This window comes from Scomber japonicus, chromosome 15 (genome assembly GCF_027409825.1).
Source record: "Scomber japonicus isolate fScoJap1 chromosome 15, fScoJap1.pri, whole genome shotgun sequence".
Taxonomy (NCBI): domain Eukaryota; kingdom Metazoa; phylum Chordata; class Actinopteri; order Scombriformes; family Scombridae; genus Scomber; species Scomber japonicus.
Window position 1 is genome coordinate 12793783 of NC_070592.1, and position 20980 is coordinate 12814762.

General features: G+C 38.5%; 1 protein-coding gene across 2 annotated transcripts; it reads right to left on the reverse strand.

Moving 5' to 3' along the window:
* Positions 1 to 3455: 3455 nt before the first annotated feature.
* On the reverse strand, positions 3456 to 19731 carry rprd2a (regulation of nuclear pre-mRNA domain containing 2a). 2 transcript variants are annotated; one of them, XR_008322963.1, is made up of 11 exons: positions 19331 to 19731; positions 14112 to 14241; positions 13702 to 13853; positions 13451 to 13503; positions 13136 to 13262; positions 12821 to 12996; positions 11931 to 12273; positions 10383 to 10583; positions 8752 to 8940; positions 6583 to 8642; positions 3456 to 3536 (listed from the first exon to the last, which is right to left on the reverse strand). XR_008322963.1 is itself a non-coding variant. In XM_053334353.1 (10 exons), exons 1-10 carry the CDS (start codon positions 19485 to 19487, stop codon positions 6931 to 6933), a joined length of 3240 nt encoding a protein of 1079 aa, XP_053190328.1. In that variant the 5' UTR covers positions 19488 to 19731; the 3' UTR covers positions 6252 to 6930. The 2 variants fall into 2 exon arrangements, 1 of the variants encoding a protein (XP_053190328.1); XM_053334353.1 differs by lacking the exon at positions 3456 to 3536 and having other exon boundaries at positions 6252 to 8642.
* Between the last annotated feature and the right edge of the window lie 1249 nt (positions 19732 to 20980).

The following is a 20980-nucleotide window of genomic DNA, read 5'->3' on the forward strand; positions in this document are numbered from 1 at the left end:
AGACCGTGGGGAATTGGCAGTCTGCTTGGTTGTCCTCTCTCTCCCTCTCTCTGTATGTGTGTGTGTGTGTGTGTGTGAGTGTGTGTGTGAGTGTGTGTCTGTACTCCTTTGACGTCGTAAGCCGGTGTCTCCCTCCCTGTCCATCCCAGCTCCATCCCTCCCCTGGGCTGTACGAGGCGTGATGTCTGCCGCCAGGGACCGTCGCTAAACTACCAGCCCGGAGACAAGCGGAAGGGCAAAAAATGGAAAATCAGAGTACATATATCAGTGTTTGCTCTATTTCTTTCTTTTTGTACATCCCGGCACCTTAATCTACTTTCTATTTATTTAGTCAACATTACTGTCATTCATTATTTAAACCTTCTCTCCAAAACCACAGTGTATATTTTCCCCTTTCAGACTTATCACACAATGTTCTTTCTTTTTTAAATTAAATTAGGGGCTATGTGATCATACCTCTCACTGAACTGTTATGTATTTATATTTATATTATTCCACTGAGGTGTTTTTTAAAAGCAAAGTTGTGAATGTGTCTTCTTATATTGGCTTAGAGTTATTTTATGTATCGTCCTAATGCCTATATCTTATAAAAAATGACTTTGAATTGTCACCTTTCCTTTGAGTTTAGGGAAAGATCATTTTGTTAAGATTAGAGAAACATGCGGTGTTGGTTAAGGGCGACCTTCATCGTCATGGCTACAATAATAACCACTGAGTTGAGGTTAGGAGATGATTGAAGTTACGTTATACTATAAAACTGTCCTAACTTGCATTTTGGCAAAGTTCACTGTCAAGTCAATTGAATTTATTTATTATAATTATATTAGTAACATTATTTGTAAAGCCCTTTTCATACAATAAATGCAGCTCAAAGTGCTTTACACCAAAAGAAATGACCAAGTGCTTCACATAAAAGGAGCATAAAACAATGTTAAAATCATAACAGAAAAGAAAGAGGGAACAACATTAATGTAAAATAAAATGGAATATAAGAATAAGAATTTATAAAGTGGTGGTTCACAAAGTGAGGTCCTTAAGGGGATTTCGAGGGGTTCCTTAGCAAAAAGGGGAATAAGTTGTTTTCAATATATACAGGATGTATGACTATTTTGATCATGGAATTTGTACACTTTCTGCAATAAAACATCTGAATACAAAAAAATCATATCATATGTGGGATCCTGAGACAAAATCTTATCAAATGGGGGTCTGTGGTCTAATTTGTGTCAGTTTAGTGGTCCTTTGACATGAAACAGTTTGAGAACCATTGATTCAGAGCACGTTAAATACATTTATATTCATTTGTGGGTTTATGTTAAGACAAGAGGGAGTCAAATATTAATTAAGCCTATTTCTCTAACAATAACAGAAGACCTTTAACCCTTACTGTTCATACTCTGACTCATAATTAGTCTCTACAACAATTCACATTCCCCCTATTAGTTATTAATAAATGTTTGATTAATCCTTCTGTGAAAAAATGACTTTCACAAACACTATTCTATGACCCAGGAAAACAGTTTACAGAATATGAATACAACATGCTTGAATGCTAATTTTTGTATATTTTTTAATAAATATAGGTCAAATGTATACATTTGCATATATAAAAATGTGTAAAAGCTGCACTTATATTTATATATAAGTTGTATTTATTTATATATTTGCATACTGTGAGTCACTTAGGTAAAAGAAATGTGTATGCAGTGTTTTTAAAGCTCTCAAATGTAACCTGCACAGTATATAAGGGTTAAGAGGGCAGCAGACATACACCTTGAGAGATTTACTCCATTTTTCGTTTTTCGGGTTGACAGACAAAACGCAGACGGTCCCTGACATCAAGAGATGCAAATCCGCCTTTTGTTCTCGCCGTGGAGCTGACCGTGGTCCTGAAATGGTTCCACGCAACTCGTGTCTCACATTATCAGAGCTACAACATCACATATAATATTATATAACATCTGAGCAGGGAAAAAAATAAATGATCATGACGGGTGTGTTCGTGTATATTTCACAGCACATACACACACACACACACACACACATACACACGCCCTTTCTGAGAGCTCGGCAGCATGTAAACAATGAGCCCACATGACAGCAGGCTGCACACACCCGACATGCGCACATCGACACTTCAAAGAGTCACGATCTGGACCTGCTTGGCTTAAGCAATGACAGTAATATCAGGCCTTGTAGTGTTTATTTAGCAACCCTCCAAGGCACAGATCTCCCCACGGCTTCACCATTAATTCCTTTTATTTCCAGCAGCAGAATATCTCCTCGGCTTGTCTCTAATGTTAAGACATGCCATCTGTCCCTAAATCCTATCTGCCTTTCCGCCCTTCAACCTCAATATAAGCCCACAGTGCAGGCTAGGCAGAGGGTTAGTTCATGTGGCTTTGTTCAGGTACAGATGGGTGGTCTATACCTGTAAAACTGCGCTTCACTGATTTGTGTCATTTTCACAATGTGGATGTAATTTTCTCTCTCTCTCTCTCGTTCTTTTTTTTTTTTTTTTTAATTTTATTTGTGAATGTGACCAACGACGACATCTGGTGACGAGCAAGCGCATATTTAAAGTCAGGAGTGGTGACGTGTATGTTATTTTCTGCTTTTAAATGTAATGTTGTGACTGTGTGTAGAAATAACTGTAGGAATTTAATGGAAGTCGTGTTTACAGAAGCACTTAAATGCACCACAAAATAGTCTGCTCCATTTCAGAAAGAGGACAAAGGTCATCAGGATTATTTATCTTATATGGGAAAACATGTTTCTCTGATTATAAAATGTTCAACTAAAGTTATTAACTCTTTCTAAATGCAACCAGACTGTCACAAAGTCCTTCTAGGCTCCGTGGAAATAGGATATTTTGGAGAGGCATGATTTCCATATGACATAAAACCGTTAATGCACATTAAATAAACAGACAACACAGCATTATTTCATTTTGATATGAGCAATAATTCTTTATTTTGCAATAAAAAAAATTCATATAATGAACATTTTTGGTTATTGCTTTGCTTGTGATTGTTGTGATGCATTTGTATGTGAATGAGGGAATATTATTATGGAGTTTTTGGGTATTTCTCCTAAGTATTAAATTATCCTATCTGTACTTACTCAAGCTGATCTGTCAACTTTTCTGCTTTCCTGCGATTCATCTAAAACACACACACACACACACACACACACACACACACACACACACACACACACACACAAAGAGAAAGAAAAAAAACAATTTCAACATTTTTATGATCTCCCTCCCTTTGTATTGATCGTTTTGATTTCCTGCTGCTGGCAGTCATTTCAGCTTCTGATGCATTAAACTGGAGGCTTACTGGGCTGCTGCAGTGCATGTCAGACCGTGAAGAAGAGCCATCAGTGGGAGCGGTGCAGGTTTCAAAGAAGGAGAGCCACCACAGCCATCAGCCTCTCTCTCCCTCCTCCTCCTCCTCCTCCTCCTCTGCATGAGTTAACATGTGGAAAAGGTTCCCATCACATCAGACACATCAAAGTGTGGCTCCGGATCCCTGAGGAGGAAAACAGGAGGAGGGATGAAACGGGAAATAGGTTTCATTCAGGACGGGGGAAAAATAAATATGTGGCAGGATGACATTAAAGAAAGCTTAAATTATTTCTCACACAGCGCAGAAGATACATAAATAAACATAAAATATTGATAAATACGGCGTAGTAAAGGATTTCATGCGCGAAAACGCCATCAAACAATCTCCCAGACAAACAGGAAAACGCACACAATCTGAATGAGGAAATATCTTCAATGTCGGGCTTTAAACAAAAAAATAAAAAAATAATCCTAATAGAAATGAAAAGTGCTCCTAGGAAGATTCACTGACATCTAAGGACAGCTGTCTCACCTGAGCTGACTATAACTAAAGAGAAACAGCTCATCAGTCTTAATAAAAATCCGACCTACTTTATTACGCATAAAAATCACGAGTAAACTAAAATGTGTTGATTTTTTTTTTTTTTGCTTAATTTTCTCTCCCAACACTTTAATCTAACATCACATTCTGAGGAGCTGTAGAAGCTTTTTAACTCCTGCAGCTACCCCCCCTCCCACTCCCCCCTCCCTCTTAAAAGTTGGCTGCAATGATAAAAAGGTAGATCTTAATTAAAGCCTTTTTTCATCCGGGCGGATTAATCAGTGAGAACTTTATCTAAATTGATATTTTCTCTAAAGCAATCAGCTAAAATGTGAACTGAAAAACAAGAGTCATGCAAGTTTGGTTATTTCGATTAGAGCTGATCCATATCAATGAAACTTTGGAGGCTTCAATTAGTACAACTTGGGTAAAAAATATTGGTTTAATTAATTAGAAACTCAAAGTAGAAAACGCAGTATTTTCTATTTAGATATATAAATGTCATTTAAAAAAAAAAAAAGTCTTATTGATAATCAAGTAAGACAGTTTAAGTCACGGTTTTTAAGGCCAAACGCCTAATTAACTACATTTGATATTTAGCAGATGGATTAATCAAGAGTATTTTTAAGACTTGTTCTTTAATGACCTAATTAATCTTACTGATAATCACTTTGTCACGCAAACTTGTTCTCACATTAAACCCTCAGATTAAGTACCCCTCACATTCCCCCACTCTCGGATTAAGGAGGCAGAGATATTTCTGTGCCATGAGGGAATCAGACAGCTAAAGATGAAACCTCAACCAGCACTTTACTGATCACATCTCCAAAAAAGAGAAAAAGTGAGGAGGATGTGAGAAAAGCGGTGTGAAGGATTTTAAATTGGATCCAAATGACAGAATTTGTGCTCCAAGTTGTCCGACTGCTTGAAGGCAAAGTACAATCCATGATTTTAAAAAGTCTATTTGTTGACACAGAACTTCACTTCTACATTTTCTTTACAACTATTTAGTCAGAGGAGAAATAACTTCATGTACAATATCAGGCAAAGTGAAATCAGATGCACATATCTACCCTTGTTTCCTGTCTAGTTTGGAAACGTACTCATTTGAATGCATTGATAAAAAGGAGCTTTGACTCTGGAACATACTGCAACAGGTGACTCCTCCTACATATTCTGTAATGTTTACTACACAGAGTAAAATAATTACAATTTTAGGGTCGGTTAAATAAACTACTCACTGTCAAATTTGAAAGATAACCGATATCTGAGAAGTCATATTAAATAGTTTAATTCTTTAAACAAACACTGATATTAAATAATGGGAATGTTCACACTGGTTGAAGCACACAACTCTAGTGTGGACATTCCCTCCAGGTGTTAAGTGTCATGTCTTATCTTACATACATGTATATCTCATTTGCTTCATTTAAAAGACACTCATTTACTGATCATTTCTTTAGAGCTAAATCAATTTTCAGGTTTCTTTTTAGAGGATTTTAACTCCTTTGTAAATGGTCATGTCTTCTAGCAGGAACAGCAAGTTCCTAATTTGCACAAAAATCTATTTTCAAATGCGTATTATTCAACTACTAGTTAGTATTTAAATATGTCATTACGTTAGAGGAATTAGATCTGTTTCTGCCTCTGTGGGAAATCAAACGGTGAAGCCAACTTATTAAAACGTTACTGAAATCTTTGGTGGATCAAACACTGACCTTTGACTGCTACAGTTATTTTTGTAAGTATTCAAATTGAATATTTCTTTGACTCGCATGTCAGTGCATAATTCTATGAAATGCATTAAATTGGATGTAATGTGTTTTCACTTTTACAAACTTTTAATAGACTGGTAGTCTGGTATTTATCTGTTAATGACTTCTTAAATGATCATGTTTTAGTTTTTCGGCACTCTCAAATGTTGTGTAGAGTTGATGGCTGATGGTTTCAAACATGGGTAACAACTCCAAGGATCAGAGGAAAGAAGAAACAACACCACATTTCAAACTCAGATTTTTATTAGTCAGTACATTTAAAACGTAACTGAAGACTGAAGAGTATCCTCATCCCCTCCAAAGCAAAATGCAGCTTCTGCAACGGTGTTGGAGTTTGAAAAAAAAAAACTCCCCAACAAACCTCTCACACCTCTCGCTCCCTTTAGGTAGACTTCTGCCGCTCTCCTTAAAAAGGAACTTAACGAGACGTGAAACTACCGCCGAAGGGATCTTGCGCACTAGTGGAGAAAGCACTGCTTCACAAATATAACACTCGGAGTTGGAACAATGAAAAATAATTTCCCCCATAACGTGTATAGTAGAAGGAAAAGAAACTCTAGAACATATACACTGCCCCCCTCCCTCCCCCCCAAAAGTTAAATTTAAATTGATGTTTTTTAGCTGCTGGGATACTGCTGATATGGAAGAGAAGTAGTCACTGAAAAACTAAATGACAGCAGGAACATTGCAGCAACTACATTCTTCTGCTACTCGCTTAGCAAAAATAACTACATTTTCGGACTTAACTAAAAATGAGGAACGGTCTGTGACTTTTTGACTTACACTTTGACCGCATGCACCCGCGCATACCATGCACACACTCTGACCTATGTCAAACTGATGCTCAATTACACATTTAATGCGATGCTTCATAGTGGAGCAAATAACACAAAAAGTGAATTATATATATCCACCTCTTATTTCCTTTCATCTTCTGTCTTCACTTTTCAGCCCAGCAGCACTCTCAGAGCCCCCGGTTTCTTTTACATCTCTCTCGGTGTTCGTCCGCTGCCGTCTATACATCTTTTATTCTTCGTTGGGTTTTTTTCGGTCATATGGTTTCTGCTTTCCTTCAGGTAGCTGTTGGTTTCTTTCTTCGTCAGTACAATCTTATCCTCCTCATCCTCCACCTCAGTCTCTGCACCTTTATGCGCCCCCCTTTTTTACTTTTCAGATTTTTATTTCAATGCCAGGATGTGGACCTGAGCACAGTCCTGGACCACACCCGCAACGGTTTAAAGAGTTCAAAGCTTTAAGCTCAGTCAGTACCGTGGGGGTGGAAAGGGTCTTTTTGGGGGGAACATTGGACCAGGGTTCCCCCGTCCTCTTGGAATTGGACGTTTGCCTCTTAACCTTGGATCCGGCCCCTGGAACCGAGGAAACGGTGCCCGTGGGGGCCCTCTGGGGTGAGGGTGGTGTGCTGGGTGTGCTGGGTGGGGGGGCCGATGTGGAGGCCGCATGCCAGGATGACGGATCTCGAGATGAGGTGGTGGTCTCCTAGGAGTGTAGTGAGGAGGAGGGGGGCTATGTCGTTGGTAATCAGGGGCATAGTAAGGATCTTCTGAGGGTGAGTGTGGGGGAGTGAAGCGCCCTCGATCTTGGGGGTAGTGGTGTGGAGGGCTGCCTGGCCTGTAGTACGGATCCTCTGGGTGGCGGTAAGGATCGTCTTGATAGAAACCGCCATCACGATGGCGCAGGTCATCATGGTACCGCTCAAGATCCCCCTGGTAACGCCTGTCGTCTGCGTGAGGGTGTAAATCTGCAGGGTGATGCCGTGGTTGGTCGTGGTCGAACGGCGGGTCGCCTGGATGAAACATGGACTTGTGTTGATGGTCGTGGACCACCATCCCGCTGATTACACTGTCCCCTGTGTTGTTGCTCGGCGCTGGCTGCTGCTTTGGGAGAATCCTTGCACCACTGCTTGCGGAAGTTGGGTCATCAAAGACAAGAGGAGGGGGAGGTAACTTGGGGACAGGAGGAAGGGTGTTTCTATAGAAACCAGAGGATGAGGCGGAGCCCTGCTGGGACGCCAACTCTTGAGGTCCCTGAGTTTGTTCTGGTTGGTATGGATAGTGTCCTGATATCTTGTTATCTCCAGCCCCTCCAGGCATTATCACATTGTAGCCTGTGGGCTGCTGAGAGCTCCCCTCTGGGTAAGTGTCACCATACCAACCCCCTTCATTTACCCCCTGAAAACCCCCAACTGTCTGTCTGCAACTGGCACTGCCTGGGGCTCTTTCTCCAGGCACAGGTCCCCCACTTTGTGCAGGAATTGGTTGGTAATGTGCAACAGGTGTTGTAATGCCATGCTCTGACATCTCCTGCTCACCATACGGGTACGACTGGTAGAGATTGCCGTTCTGAGTCACAGCCGGCTGTAGGTGGGCTTGCTGTTGGGGATTGTTTGGGTTCTTCTGAGTTCCGGCTTTATAGGCAACGGGAACTGTTTTTACAGTATCTACAATAGATGGCGGCTTTGTGCTGGAAGCGAATGGGAGCCCCGCTGAGTTGTCCATAATCTCATCTTGAGTTGGGGTGCCTCCACCCTCATCCCGCACTGGGGTACCATCCTGAGTATCTGTTCCAGGTACCGGGCTCAGGTTATCCCCTCCAACAGTTGGGTTTGTTGAGATACCCAAGTCGAAGGTGTTGAAAGCAGGGTTACCATGCAGAAAGCTGTGGATTTTAGACTCTAAACTCTTAGAAGACAAGGAGGGTTCTGTCTCTGCTGTCAAATCCATGTCTCTGTGGAGAGCTTGCACCAGAGCAGAGGCTGGGTTGGCAGACTGAGGGGGAACGCGGGAGTTTGTGGTCTGCTTTACAGTGGAGGTGGATGAAGAAGGCACAGGGGCAACAGAGGAGACAGACAGGCTCTGAGAGGGCACTGCAGATGCAGAAGAGGGAAGAATCTTGCCTGTACTTGAAGAGTCTGAAGAGACATTTGTAGTTGAGCTGCTCAGAAGAGAAGTAATGCCTGGGTGAAGAAAGCAGAGATACAGAAACACATTTTAAGTGATGCATGATATAAAATAGGTACGTAATCTGTCTTATAAAATTGTTGCTGTGTGAGTCCTTATTCTCACCCTCAAGGCTGCCTTGATTTTGGCCTTGGACTTTGGACAGAGCACCGAGGAGATCTGCGGGACTCACATCCACCTTGGAAAGGAGGTTGACCAGAGAACTGGCATCTTGAGAGGCCACAGATGCAGCTGGCTTGGTCTTCACTGAGGAGCCAGTGAGGGCAGCTGCAGAGGGACTCTCTACTAATGGTCCTGCATGTCGGAGAAGGACACTCACTTTAATAATTAATCCCCACAAGTTATCATTGAGATGTTAAGAGTTTAGTGATAGCACTCTGAAGTTTCAAAGAAAAGATAATGATTAACAAAAAAGTTGAATAAAATTCAGTCCCATACAGTTCTATATTGACAAATTATTTGGGTTTTAATCCCAACACACATTATATCTACAATTATATCCGGTTAGTTTTAATAGTTTCATATTTGTTTTATTTTAGCCACACAGGTGACAAGACTCTAAGGATTACAACATTGGTTGGTCCACCACTTTGGTCCAGAATGACGTATATCTGGATGGACTGCAATGACATTTTGTACAGACATTAATGGTTCCCGAAAGATAAATTCCTCTGATTTTGGTAATCACCTGACTTTTTGTCTAGCGCCACCATGAGGTTGACCATGATGAAAAACAGACATTTGTGTTCTGTAGTAACTTTGTAAATCCCTTAAATTTTAATTTAATGGCATCATCAGCTCAAAATCTTTATCATTTAACAATTTATGAATAAATACTCACAAAACTACTCAGTGAGTGCTAGCTTGTGTTTAATTCCAATTAGCAAATGTTAGCATGGTAACAGGCCAATTTAAAAAACATGGTAAACACTATACACATAAACATCAGCATATTAACATTATCATTTTGAAAATGCTAGCATGTTGTTGTTAGCATTTAGGTGAAAGTGAGGCTAGAGACTCTTAAGTCTAGTTTCCTGGTAAATGCCATAATGAATACTGTGTATAAACTACTTGATACACTTTATTTTATTACATTTTATGTCATCAGAGAAGGGTATGAAGGCATTCTGTGTCTAATGCCGTACTGATCAACAACACGGGTTCATACATCACAAGATCTTTCACCAGAAGGAATGCCCAATGAGTCCTCAAAAACAAAAACACGTGAGCTGTGACACAGGCCTGCTTGTACAGTAGTTCAGCAAGGACGACAAGGTTAAATACAGATTACAAAGTACTGACAAGCTTGAGTGTATGCCACTGTGTTCTGATAGAAACTATATTATACAGCAGAGTAGTTTGTTCTGCTGTCATCACCTGCTGACTTGTGCTGATTGCCACCCTGATTGTGAGTAACAATACATTTAATACTACAGGATTTGAACTCCCTGACAGGTCCAGTAATTTAAAATATCTTTACACCGTCTGTGAGGCATTGGCGAGCAATCGGATCTGGTCTTTGAACAGTTTACACAAAGTGATCGAGTGCCAAGCAAAAGCCGATTTGCCCTAAATTTGGGGGTTTTGCCTGCGAGAGGAAAATCAAGGCTAAAATCATGAACTCAACATTAGATGTCTTAGTGAAGCATGGCTGTGACACTGGAACAACTGCAACATCAGTTCAGTTTTATTATTTCACATTTCAGCAGGTTTATAGGTTTACCAGTACTCACCGGTGTTCTTCATGACTGAATTTAAACTGTTGAGGATGGATCCAATTTTACTCAGGTCAACACCTTCCACACCTGCTGCAGGAGCTGCTTCAAGGGGCATGGCCTGTGGCACAGGCTGCTGTGATGCTACTGATGGTTCAGTGTTTGCAGAGACTGGAATGGAGACCTCTGTGTGGGTGGGTTGTTCAATCTGCTCCTCAACTGGAGAACAAAATATGGCAATGAGAGCAGAGTTTAGTGGTTTTAATGTAAGCACTCTTGTAGTATTAGACTACACCATCTGCTGTTATATGTTTGTTGTTAGGCAGCACAAATCACTTTGTTATTGTTTTCTGAAGGTCATTTTTAGGCTCAGAGATGTCACTGCTGATAAATGAATGACAATTCGTCTTAAAGGGGACGTATCATGCACATTTCTAAGTCTATATTTATATTAAAGGGCTCTACTGGATTATCTTTCAGTGATTTACACTTAAAATACTCCTTATTTATCTTACACTGGCCTTTTATGCACTTCCTCAGTTCAACCTCTGTCTGAAAAAGGCCATTTTACCTCCCCTCTTTTTATGGCACCCCTCCAAATGAGCCCACTCTGTTTTAATTGGCCAGCGACTGAAAGCTGCCCCACAGCAGACTTCAAGCAGTTCGGAGGCAAAATAAACACACAAGCAGGAGGATTTTACTCCTTTATCTCATTCTTTACTCTAAAAGGAAATCTGATCAGAAACATGCAAGTAGACATGAAAACAACCTTCACAACGAAGGCTACTGAACAGGCAGCACTTTGTGGGCGTGAACAAACAATCTAACATCATAACAGTATAGAAAAAATAATCACAAAATCATGATAAATCCCCTTTAAACAAGATATTGCTGTTTGATATTGAACTCATATTCACATTATGACTTGGGCATGAAAGGTAAACAGCACTCCAAAGCACATCGAATTAATCAATTATGAGCAAACTAGGTCCAATGATGAAGCGCAAGAGATTTGGCTGAAAGCCCCAGGCAAAGCTAGTAAGTTACCCTTGAATTAATTTAGTCAAAATGTAAATCATCTTTACATGAGATTAATGTGAGTAAGTCAAAAGTACAAAAATAAACTTAAGTATAATCAATAACTGAACTAATAACAGGAGTGTTTGTATGTGTGTCAAACTGAGCCAATAGAAAGTAAAACATTTATAGCAGTCTGATTGGGGGGTGGGTTATAGGGACCCTAGTCCTGGAAGAGGTTGGAAGTGACTATGGTCCAGCAGCAGGGTTGATTTTACTGCCACTTCAAATCTTCAAAATGTCTCATTTTGGTTAGAAGGGGTCAGCGGGTGGTGAAAAGTGTTGATGGAATATGGCTGCAACTCAGATTTGAAGTGCAATGCTTTGATTTTCTTCACTAATACGTGGAGGTTGTGACTGATTCAGTGTCCAGCCTGTTCTCTGTATTATTTTAATTATTAGCATATTTTCTGCTACAGAAAACCAAGAAGAAGAATATCTAAAAGAAGCCCTTGCCATTAAGTCACTTTTAACAGCACACTGGCTTACCTATAATACCCCCACCGTCCATTTCTTCATCAGAGAGCTCCATGTCCTCCACCTCACGATTATCATTCTCCCCGAGCGTCGCTGTGCGTTTGGGGGATCCTCCGGGTGAGGACAGAGGACTCGGAGCCGGCGGCTCTGCTTCATCATCCATAGCAGAGCCATCAAGATCTGGATCAGGACTAGCCAATTCTAGACCGTGGAAAGGAGACTCGGATCCTGTTGGAGACGGTGCGTCTGCAGAGGGTGAAGGAATGGGTGAATCATCCAGGTCTGGTAAGGTGGCCTTCAGGCTGTCCAGCTTGCGCTTCAGGTGGGACACCCGGTTAGCAAATGTTTGGTAGGCCTAGAGGGGAAAAGTAAGAGAGAATCAATAAATTAACAGAACAATAAAAACATAAAACAATTCTGCATATATTTATATCAGTGTGTTTGTTACATTATGTTTTACAACTTTGTTTGTATATAATCTACTGCTTGTAAACCACAGATCATTTTCATTTTTAACCTTTTCCTTGTACACTTGAGCTTTTACACATAAACTTTGTACATTTCATCGCATCTTGAATGTTATTTATGTCCATACTGCAAATTTGTTGACGTACATTATTGTCATGTTTGTTCTGGATGTATACGCGGGTCTAAAGTGCTTCTCTGCAAGTACACTGAATAATTGTTTCCAGGTTGGGCCAACAACCACAATTCAATTTCAGTCAGTGTGTTTCATGTATAAGCATGTAGGACAGTAAGTTTAGCTTTAAATCAGAACTGTAAAAAACTAAACAACTAAAGATTCAGGTCGTTTTTGAATGATAGAATTACTGAGTGAATATATCATCTAAAGCTGTGAGCACTAATATACAAACAATACTACAAACCCGTCAGTCACATACATTTGCAACAATCTTGACCTCCTTGTACTGCATCTCATAGAAGATATCTGCGTTGCTCAGGGCCTCCATGAGAGGAGGTCCCACTTTGCTTTTTTTGTCAAAGAACTTCACAAACTCCTGTAGCTGGGCACTTCCTTCCTCAAAGTCTCTAGAAAACTTCTTTCCTCCTGCCTTATCTGAAAGAATCAAAGATGTAGGGATTATTATTGTTGTAGGGTTTGTAAAAAAAAAGAAAGGGAGAGGAAAAAAACAAAGACATGAAAAAATATTACATAACAGTGTGTTAGAGAAGCTTAGATTATACAACAGTGGCACCTTTGAGTTTTTTGAGGGCTTCAGAACTGCAGATATCAACCCTCATAGCTGTCAACTGTTTTTCTCTCAGGTCCACCTCCTCCAGAGATTTCTTGTACTTGATCAGGTGCTCTATTAGTGCCTGCGGCTGAAGCAGAGGAAATAACACAAATATATCTGAGTGAAGCCTTCTTCACATAAAAATTGGTGTTTTGGATAAACTGAGTGAACAAAACAAACAACAACAACATATACTTGGATTTGATTGCTGTTACTTGTAAAATAACCTAAGTGTGCTTTAGGGAGGAGTCTAGTTATACTTAAAATGTTGCTTACCACAAACTCTGCAACAATCTTGGACTGCAGATCTGCTTTAGACTCAACTGGAGCTTTAGAAAATAAAAAAATAAAAATTAGACTTCATATCAAATAGCAGAATAAAAAACATTCGTAAACAGCTGTGCAACATATTTTCTTTTGATGAATAAGACATTAAATAGAAAGATCATTTAAAAAGGGTTTACATAAAAATAAAACTAAGCTAATATAACAACATGCTGTAACAATTAAAGCCCAAATAAACGTACTTTTTTGCTCCACAGGTGTCTCGGGAGGAGACTCTTCTTTGACTAAGCTACTTCTGAGCTCGGCAATGAGCGCCCCTGAATAAACATTTCTCTCCTCCCAGATGGACAGTATCCTCTCCACCGATTTAACCACCTTGGCGTCACCTTCGATGCTGGGAGAGCGAGAGGAGAAGACAGGAATCAGATTTATGTTTTTGGTGCAATGACAGCTGTTTTATTTATTTGTGAGACGTTTCTTTGATTGAATAAAAAACGGCAAGGACAAATGAAGGAAGGGAGAGAGAAGGAAACATTTTCATTGCTTCTAATACATTAAATCAAGACTGTCTGACATAATAGAATAATAAGGACAGTAATTTTTTGACGGAGGTGACCCCTCTATAAAAATCACATCCTCATAAATGACTTACTTGACCTGCGAGAAGGCCTCAGGAAGCACCTCGGCAAACGCAGTGCGGTAAACAATGGCGTTTTTCCTTTTACAGTTTTGAATGACATCGTTGGCGAGGTAAATCAGGTTGAGCCTGTGTGGGGCGTCAGCTGTCGGAGGAAAGAGAGACAAGAACATCAGTTTGACTGGAACGGAAATGTAGAGGTTATGATTTAGGAGGAGTTAGGTCCAAATAACGTGAATACAGTCTGAACTCTAATAAGAGAACAGTGAATCAGAAAGAGCTCGTAAGGAGATACGACATCCATGTTTGTCAATTAACAACAAACGCCACTTTAGATGGTTTTTAAAAATGTCACTCTCAGGTACATTCACCTGCTCATTTTAGATCAGTGGCCAGTTCCTTTACTATGAAATGACTGTGATCACCCTTCATGCACTGTTAGTGATTTCACTGTTCACACACAGAGCTACATTCAGGAACATTTCCGTGCCGCGCCTTTTCACACATGCAGTGGCAAAGCTGGACTATATGACGCAAGAGACAGTCCAGCAGATGGTGTTAATGCAACAGAAGAAAGAGAAAAAGGAGAAAGGCTGAATGGACGCGTGTGCAACAGACGAACATGGAGAGCGAGGAGCTAGTTTTGTTTGGTGCCAGTGTTCCTCTGAAGTATTTAATATTCAACAAGTTTGTGAGACAAGAAATTTAACTCAATTGTACCCTCTGTGCAGACTGAGAGGATATTTCCTGTCCACTTTTTTTGCAAACAAAAGAACTTCTATTTCTTGTTAGTTATCAAATCACCTGCGAGAGCACTGACAAGGCAAAACATATTCAAACACATCATCAGCGACTGGTTCACTTGCTCCACATGAAAGGGTCTTTCAGGTCTTTCATCAGATGAATGTAACCCTTCACATGCCTTTCCATGTAATGTTACTGCTTTCATTTCACAGCCAAACCAGCTTTTATTCTGAAATGCTACTATGAGAAACTGGCGGCGGACATTTCCCTGAATATCGATCCCTGCTCCCTTTCATACATGACCCCACACAGGAAATGTTATACATACTGCGTGTGTGTATAATCATTTTACATGTCACTAGTGTGAAAAGGTGATACATACAGTGATTATTTTTTAAAGATCAATCAACTAATCATTTACTAAACATCCTTAAAACTGCTCACTTTGTTTCTTTTGGAATAACTTTAAACTTAACATTTAACTTGATTTGCTTGATAAACGATTATTAATAATGAATCAATTATAAAAATTTGAATCAACTGTGAATTTGTTCAACTGAAAACAACAAATGAAAAATACAAAGACTAGTGATAGTTTAGCTGTTAATCAATTGACTTGTTTCATCAATATTCATCAAAGAGCCAAAGTGATGACGAGGGGCAAGAAACAACAATTAAGGAAAAAGCAAGTCAACATATTTTATTAAGCTATGTGACATAAAATTACACAATAATCAAAACAACCATCCTGAAGCTTCAGCCAGCTGAGCTGAAGGTGACAGATTGCAGTTGTTGAGTCAAGTTTTAAAAGTTGAATTTAACAGCATTACGAACACATAACGTTTTTCCGGTGTGTTGTGATGAAGACCGAGTTTGCAAGAATCACACACACACAAATTACTCAATACTGCTACCAATTCATTACCCACCAAACCAAACCTTTACTCACAGTTTCCCTTTTATAAAATGTACTAAAAAGAAACCTCATGTCTTAACAAATGAATGCAAATATTATATAATAAACAACACTAAAAACGGGACCAAGCATCTTGTGCCAACTTCTGCTACCTGGCAATTCCTCAAAACACGGTGCTACTTAACAAAGGATTCACTACAGACTGATTATCTTGTTTAAAATCAGTTAAAAACTATTTGATTCAACTCACAGATGATTAATTTAGGAGCTTTTCACACTTGGTAGCTTAAATTTAGTCTTTACAGAAAATGTGAGAATGTGTGAAAAACCTGGTAATGGTATTTATTGAATATTACTTTGGACAACACACTGAAAATACATAGTTTCAAGTTACTTACGGAGATGCTTTTATTTCAATGATTCAAGGAAGTTACTCGTATACTTTGTCTTTAGTCATATTCGTGAGCATATTTTTTTTTTACTTTCTTTTCAGTTTGAACAACACCTGCTTTGTTCTTGATTTGAAGTTTCCTCTACACAACAGTGACGGGCACATTTGCATCCACAACATCAAACCGGTCTCAGTGTTTGGCTCTGCACTAGTTGTGCTGCTCTAATAGCTTACATAATGTTATCAGCTTGTGTAAATCTAAATCACATTAAATACTGAACGTTATCTGGTCAGGATATCTATTACTCCAACAGTCAATTTCACACACACAAAAAGCTATTTTTTCAATATATGCTATACTAATAGAAAACTTGTTTTGCTAGATTTCTCATATATCAACAGACAGGCGAGGAATTGTCAGCTTTTCGTATTAAATTCAGTTGATTACAGTTTAAAGGTCTGTCTGCAAAGTGAAATGATGACTCAGACATTGTGAATAAAAGGAGAACAGTACATGTGTTGATGCTACATTAACACAATAAATCCAATATGTTCAATATTTAAATAATACTGCTACATCAATAACTACAATTATTAAATGAATATAAATCCTTATGTTGGAAGTCAATAACTTTACATGCAATGTTGACAGTTGTATCTCACATAATCATAGATACTATAACATTAGTGCGCTGTCAGAATTATTTTATATATATATATAAATAGGTAAAATCACGTTAAAAAGCAGCATGTATTGGCTGTGACAGCTGATCATTTCCAGACAGCGGAGGTCATGTCTCATGGTTTGTTTTATTTGATGGTATTTCCTGTCCTGACAGAGGAGCCTGCAGCAGAAGTGTCTCCACAGAGGAGCCTGCAGCCATAATATCTTATGACAAACTAATAATTACATGTATGTCATGAATTACACTGACATTAGAGTTTAAATGGGTGAGTCACATAACGCAGTGAAAAAAAACAAGTCTTACTTTGATCTGTTCTTAGTCAAATTTGGATTTTTCATAACTGCAACTCAATTTCTGAGGACATCCACAACTCAGTAATGAAAGGTGTGAAGAAGCAGGTAATAATGAGCCATGATCAGTAGAGCAATGTTGCCAAAATACTATAAACCTTAACATAAGAGACCATGAAAAATCTTTCATCTCATAATTATTCATGTCAAAGACAGCAACTTCTTCAGATTTATCAGAGAACTTTCATTTTCTTTTTTTGTTATTATCAAACTACAACAGGTGAAAGAAAATGTCCAGCTTTAATTACAATATGAGCAAATTTTGAGAACTTATTGGGAAACACTGGTAATAACTACACCAGCAAATCAATTTCCCATTTATTTCATTTCTTTGAAAACCAACAACTACATAGGAGAAACCAGACAAACCACCATTATTCTACACAATACAAGAATCTCCTCAAGCTGCTATAATAACACTATAAATAAACTTTTCTAAAAACAGCAGAACATAGATGTCTGTTCGACTGCAAGCAGCTGTACGTGACATGAAAAGGATGACCATTAAAACCACGTAAACTTTCCATCAAATGAAGGATAGGAGATGAAGAAAGTTGCACTGAAAATAGTTTATATACAATAGTATGCATGTAAAAATGATCAGTACACTTAAATAAATGTAACATCCAAACATCTCTGTGGGGTTGGTCATCACAGCCTGCTCAGTTTTAATGGACATCTCTTTCACCATATTTATTCATTTAGTATCAAAGACTTTTGCAACACATATGGGTCAGTGACAAATATGGGTGGCAAAATGAGCAATTAAAAATAAAAAATAGTTTTAAAGCAGCATCAGTTTGGTTAAAATGTATATTTTGTATCTTTGATGGCTTTATGTCATTTGAAATGACCTTTGCACTTTTTTTAACCAACAGTAAGACTGGATGCTCCTGAAAACGTCCATAATAACAAAAGAATGATACATATTAAATATTGTATCCACCTACAGTGTATTCAAGTGAATACATTTTGTCAATATTGAGCAGGACATATCCTAAAAACAACCATAATGTTGCGTTGTTAAAAGTGAATTTATTACACATTTTAGTATACATTTATTTTCCTATATATATATAAAATCAGATTTTTATGAATAAATAGTGGTTACACCAATTGATACTGGGTTGCATTAAGTCATTGACCCATAAATCAACATTTTTAATGAAATAAATGTTGACCACAGATATTAACATTACAGAGACAAGCTGGACCAGACTGGTGACACACACTACAAACTCACTGTAGTAGTAGGATACTATTCAATCTTGTAGCAAAGGCTCAAACAACATGTTACAGAGTAAATAAATCTAACAGTTCAATCTAATTGTAAAAAAAAATGATGTAACTACAACCAACATAAAGACATCACCATAGCAACTAGAGTGACGTGTTAACGTTTATAAATTCACACACTGACTGCAGGGGGACAGCGGAGCTTACTGCCTCGCTCAGCAAAAGACCAACAACAAACTTTATGATGAGCACATGAAACCAAACCAAAGCAGAAACATATCCAATCACTGCCTCATCTCAACAGAAACAATGCACGGGAATGTCAAAGAGGAAAGCCGAATCTTAGACAACATATTCATATTCTCAGTCTTTTCTAACTAATCACACTATTACATGTTTAACACATAGACTGTATATAAGAAACATCAAGAAGCAATGTTCTACTTAACATCCCAGATCTGCCAAAGTTTCTACGCACCTAAAAACGCTGGCAAGTCTCACTGTCTATCAATCTATTAACCACTCTATGAAACGCTACGAAAGTGAAGCAATCAGATACAACATTTTATAATATCTTCAACTGAAGGACAGACATATTCTATATATATTCTATATTCATATTAAATGAATCTAATGACATGGTAAAAGTGGGGGGTCCAAGTTCATGCAGCCTGTCTTATGTCTGACATCTTTCATCCCTCATTCAAAAGTTTTCCGAAACATTCACCTCATTTCAAATCATTTCCAGGCCTGGAAAACAGTTTTTCTAATCTCATAACCTTTCCATGAATTTCATGACCGTGGGAACCCTGATTTTGAGCAGTTAAATATAATTTCATCCCTATTTTAGCCCCGAGAAAGAACACCACTGTAGCATCAGCAGCTAGAGAGGCAAAGCTAACACTACTCACATTTCTTTAGACACTTGGACCAGTGCCGTACGATCAGGCTGTGGTATTTCTTGTTGTCGATGCACCACGTTGACAGTCCTTGAATTGAGTCCATCGTGTTGCTCACATTTTGAAACTTCCTGTCTAAGGTGGACTCCAGAGAGCCCCCCGCTGCCATGTCCAAACACCAGCTGAAGATTAGCCGCGGCTAGCTCGTAGCTTAGCCCGCTCAGGTTGACGTACCGCAGACACAGTCACATTCAGCCACCATTGTAGCGTTAAAAAGCATAAATGTTTAATTAGCTGCTTCTAATCACTTTCTATGTTTAGAAAATACCCCCAGCGACCTCCTGTTTTAAAGCTAATCGTTTTTATTAATTGAATACTTGAAGCTAAAACTTAGCGCCGTGCGACATCCTGGAGGTCTGTTTACTCGTTGCTGCTGATGGATGAAGGACGCTTCCGCAAACACCACACGAGTATAGCGCCACCTACTGCAGCGGAGGCTTCAACACCGCCTGAAAGAGGAAGCAAAGTTGGAAACAGGGTTATTACAGTTAACTAAAACTTAAATTTAAACTAAAACTAGCGGTGAAAAAATATTGAGTTATCTGAAAAAAAAAAAAAAAAAAAAAAGTGAGTTTTGTAAAAAAAAAAAAAAACTAAATAAAAACTACAACGAACAATGCAAAAATAACTAAAAATAAACTGAATTGCAGATAAAACCAGCTTAGTTCTAGTTTTCTTTTCATTTTCTCCCTCCATTTTACTTACCAGTAGAATCTACTGCGGCATAACGCACAAGAAGAAAATGCTTAATGTGCAATTTATGATTTTTCCAGAAAGAAGATGTTCCAGGCAGAAAACGTCCCAGCCCAATATGGAAATATTTAGACTACAAACCCGCAGTAGATAAAAGTAAAAGTGTGGTGATGAAGAGTGATGGAAACATTTGTCGGATACAGCTAAAAGGGAAAAAAAGTGAAAGTCCACCTTTGAAGTTCTCACAGAGAAGCAAGAGACCACAGACACAGCAAATTTTACTTCTGGGTCAGCATTTCATCCTTGTCAGCTTCTACGAATCAAGGCTTTCCCCCTAATACCTGAAAAACTAAACTAAAACTACTTTAACTAACTAACTAACTAACTAACTAACTAACTAACCTAAACTCAAATAAAAAAGCAAACTGAAAAACTAAATAAAAATAAAATAAAATAATAACCCTGGTTGGAAAATAAACAAATATGACAAAGACAAAGTTGAGCATAATAAATGTTGTTTATGTGTCTACATGTTTTATTTGATTTGATTTCAACTTAAAAGTAATTCACTTTCAAATTCCCTGCTGATGATTCTGGTTTTACAAAGTTGGGTTGTGTTTCTTACTCTTTTTGTATGACAATTATTGCTTTACCTTTTTGTTGTAAACACAGAAAGTTTTGGGGGTGTAAGGAAACAGAAAAAAGCTTCTCTTGATAACGCCACCTGCTGTATGTTATCTGTAACACAGGGGGTAAGTGATGGCCCATTTCAGTCATATTCAGTTACATGCTACCATTAGATTATTACATACTGATTAATTTTACTATGTTACATACTGGTAGAATAGTTTAATCTATAGGGATGTTTCATATTTTGTAAGCAGATTTATTTTGAATTTAAAATATTTT